The sequence below is a fragment of the Primulina tabacum genome, chromosome 5 (genome assembly GCF_025594145.1).
Source record: "Primulina tabacum isolate GXHZ01 chromosome 5, ASM2559414v2, whole genome shotgun sequence".
Lineage (NCBI taxonomy): Eukaryota > Viridiplantae > Streptophyta > Magnoliopsida > Lamiales > Gesneriaceae > Primulina > Primulina tabacum.
Window position 1 is genome coordinate 36,176,275 of NC_134554.1, and position 2,879 is coordinate 36,179,153.

At 33.9% G+C, this 2,879-nt stretch overlaps 1 protein-coding gene across 1 annotated transcript; it reads left to right on the top strand.

The window, feature by feature from the left end:
• The first annotated feature begins 310 nt into the window (after window positions 1-310).
• On the top strand, window positions 311-1,860 carry LOC142544383 (protein FAR1-RELATED SEQUENCE 5-like). Its single transcript, XM_075651437.1, has 3 exons — window positions 311-404; window positions 496-794; window positions 1,087-1,860. The coding sequence occupies exons 1-3, from the start codon at window positions 311-313 to the stop codon at window positions 1,858-1,860; spliced, it is 1,167 nt and encodes a 388-aa protein (XP_075507552.1).
• The last annotated feature ends 1,019 nt before the right edge of the window (window positions 1,861-2,879 follow it).

Here is a 2,879-nt window from a genome sequence, read left to right on the forward strand (position 1 = left end):
AATATTTTGTATGTTCTTGTGCTGGAGTAAAGATATCAGAAAATGCAGATAACTTCAATGATGCATCATTAGCTAGAAAAAGATCAAATTATTGTCTCACCCGAACAGGATGTAAGGCTTCTTTGAGGGTGAAACTGAATGACGAAGGTGTTTATGAAGTCCTAAGTCACGTGATGGTACACAATCATCCATTCACTAGGACAGAGTGGGGTCACCTTCACGTTCAGAAAGAACAATTACAAAGGAGAAGGGTAAAACTATTGAGGATATGATCACTTTTGGTATGAGATCAAGTGATTCTTTCCGTTATATGGTACAAGATGCAAGGGGAGAAGAAAATGTTGGTCATACCATGAAAGACCACATGAATTTAGTGAACCGTATGAAGATGAATTCGATAGAAGGTGGTGATGCACAGATGGTAATTGAAATGTTGCAAGATTCAAGATACTGAAGAAGATGGCTTTTATTTCAAATTCAAATTAGATGATGTAGGAAGATTGTGTAATGTGTATTGGAGGGATTCGATGATGAAAGAAGATTATAGGATATATGGTGATGTCATGGTCTTTGACACTACATATCGCACTAATAAGTATAAACTGATCTGTGCTCCATTCATTGGTATCAAAAATCATTGGAATAATGCGATTTTTGGTTGTGCATTCTTATCTAATGAGAAAGTTGAATCGTTTCAGTGGTTGTTTGAAGTTTTTAAGAAATCAATGGGAGGAAAATGTCCAATCACTTTGTTCACCGACCAAGATCAAGCAATTGCAACTGCAATAGAGAAGGTATATAAATATTGAAATGTACTTTTAAATTTTATCTTAAAATCCTTGTTGTATATTGTGTTTGAAGTTATGCCAGTTTACTGTTTTTTTAGATAATTGTCTTAGTTTCTTCCTTATTTTGCATGTGAAACTTTTAAGAGAGAATTGAAAAATCTTGAAAGAGTTTATTTGTTGCTTCTATGTTGTTGCAGATTATTGGGCTCATTGATGCATTCATCAGCCCTTTGTTGTTATAAATAGTCCAATATTTAGTAAGTACTGAAATTATGTACATTATCAATGTTTGATACAGTTTTTCCAACAAACAAGGCATAGTCTGTGCTTATGGCAACTTCAACAAAATGCTGTAAGCAGATTTGCACAATTGAAAAGTGATAATTCCTTTAAAGTCGTCTTTAAGAAATGCTTGTCAGGTTGTCCTAATGAAAATGAATTTGAAAGCTGCTGGAAATCCATGATTTCAAAATATAATTTAGAAGATCATTCTTGGTTTTGTCGTTTGTATGGATTGAGGGAAAAATGGTGTACTGCTCTAGGCAAGGACTTTTTCTCTGCTGGTATTCTTTCTTCACAAAGAAGTAAAAGCACAAATCATGCCATTGGATTCAATGCAAAGAAAAGCACCAGTTTAACTGAATTTTATGGTATTTTCAAGGCAACAATAAAGCATTGGAGGAGCAAAGAACAAAATAATGAATTCCAATGCTCAAAATCGGTTCCCAAATCCGTCCTACCAATGACTGGGATGTTGAAGCATGCTTCTGAGGTACATACACTAACACTTTTCAGAGAATTTGAGTCTGAATTTCTGAAATCAATATCTACTTGTTCTAATATTGTTTTGGTTGAAGATAATATGATGGTTTATGACGTTTCGTCTCATGATGCTAATGCTTGTACCCATCGTGTTGTGTTTGATTGTCTTAGAAATATGATCACGTGCTCTTGTAAGAAATTTGAGGAGTGTGGTTTCCTATGCTATCATTGTTTAAGGGTCCTGCGCATAAATTTTGTGATTACCCGAATTTTATATTCAAAAAATATGGACCAAGTTTGCCAAATCTGAAATATGGGATATGTTAAACAGTAGAATCGAGAGATCAGAGAAGGCTGAGGATTGCATTCTTTGGCGTCATGAAATGGTACACAAGTATTATGATTTGGTGTTGAAATCCCAAGGAAATGAGGAGGCAAGAAGAATGGTTGAGGAAGGATACAATAGAGATACATTATATGTCGATGCTTTGATGACTTCATTGTCTTCCACCGAGCAATCAGAGCCTTCTGTTCATTCAAATTCATCTAATGTTGATCGAGATCCTGCTCATTCTATTACAAAAGGAAGAAATGAAAGGGTAAAAGGACATTTCCATAAAAAAGAAGAAGAAGAGAACTGATGAATCAAATTTAATTCCAGCAAAGGAGTTTGGTTCCAAACCTCCAAATGTTCATTTATTTTAGTGTATTTTTATTATCCATTTGAATTCTGAAATTTGGATATTGTTTAATTTGGATATTCAAATTACTTCATTTTTATATTGTAATTCTTGATATTTTATTAACAAATAGAATTTTCGTCTCGTAAGGCTCAAGTTATTACCGTTCAGAGATAGGTTAGAGACATTTCTTGGAGGTGATAATAAGTGGTCACATATTACCTTATTTGATGTTTTGTAATTCATTGTATGATTATTCATATGTGGTTGTGGTTTGGTTCCCACGATTGGGACAGTTTTTTCTCAGGGCATGTATGTGTTAAAGTTTGCCTACAACTGCTCATCTCCAAGAAGTTTGCCTCTTTTAAGTATTTCAATATTTCTAGTGAACATGGATATAAGAACTACAACCATTTTCGATCATCGTGATGAGCTTGAGCAATTTCGATGAATAATTTTGTTTACACGTTTAACATTTTCATGTTTCAAAAAGCACGAGAACGTAGACAAGTACAACAAAGCTGCATAAATATTGTACACCTGACTATTCTTGCAAAAAGATCAAATCCCAATTCAGAAACACAAGTAAATTAACGATTTCCCACTCTCAAACTACCATCAAATGACAAAACTACAAATTCTAGATCAC

Coding starts and splice junctions, on each gene's coding strand:
- LOC142544383 (XM_075651437.1), top strand. CDS start 311: ATGGTACAAGATGCAAGGGGAGAAGAAAATGTTGGTCATACCATGAAA. Junction 405..495: donor GAAGATGAATTCGATAGAAG/GTGGTGATGCAC, acceptor TAGATGATGTAG/GAAGATTGTGTAATGTGTAT. Junction 795..1,086: donor TTGCAACTGCAATAGAGAAG/GTATATAAATAT, acceptor TGTTTGATACAG/TTTTTCCAACAAACAAGGCA.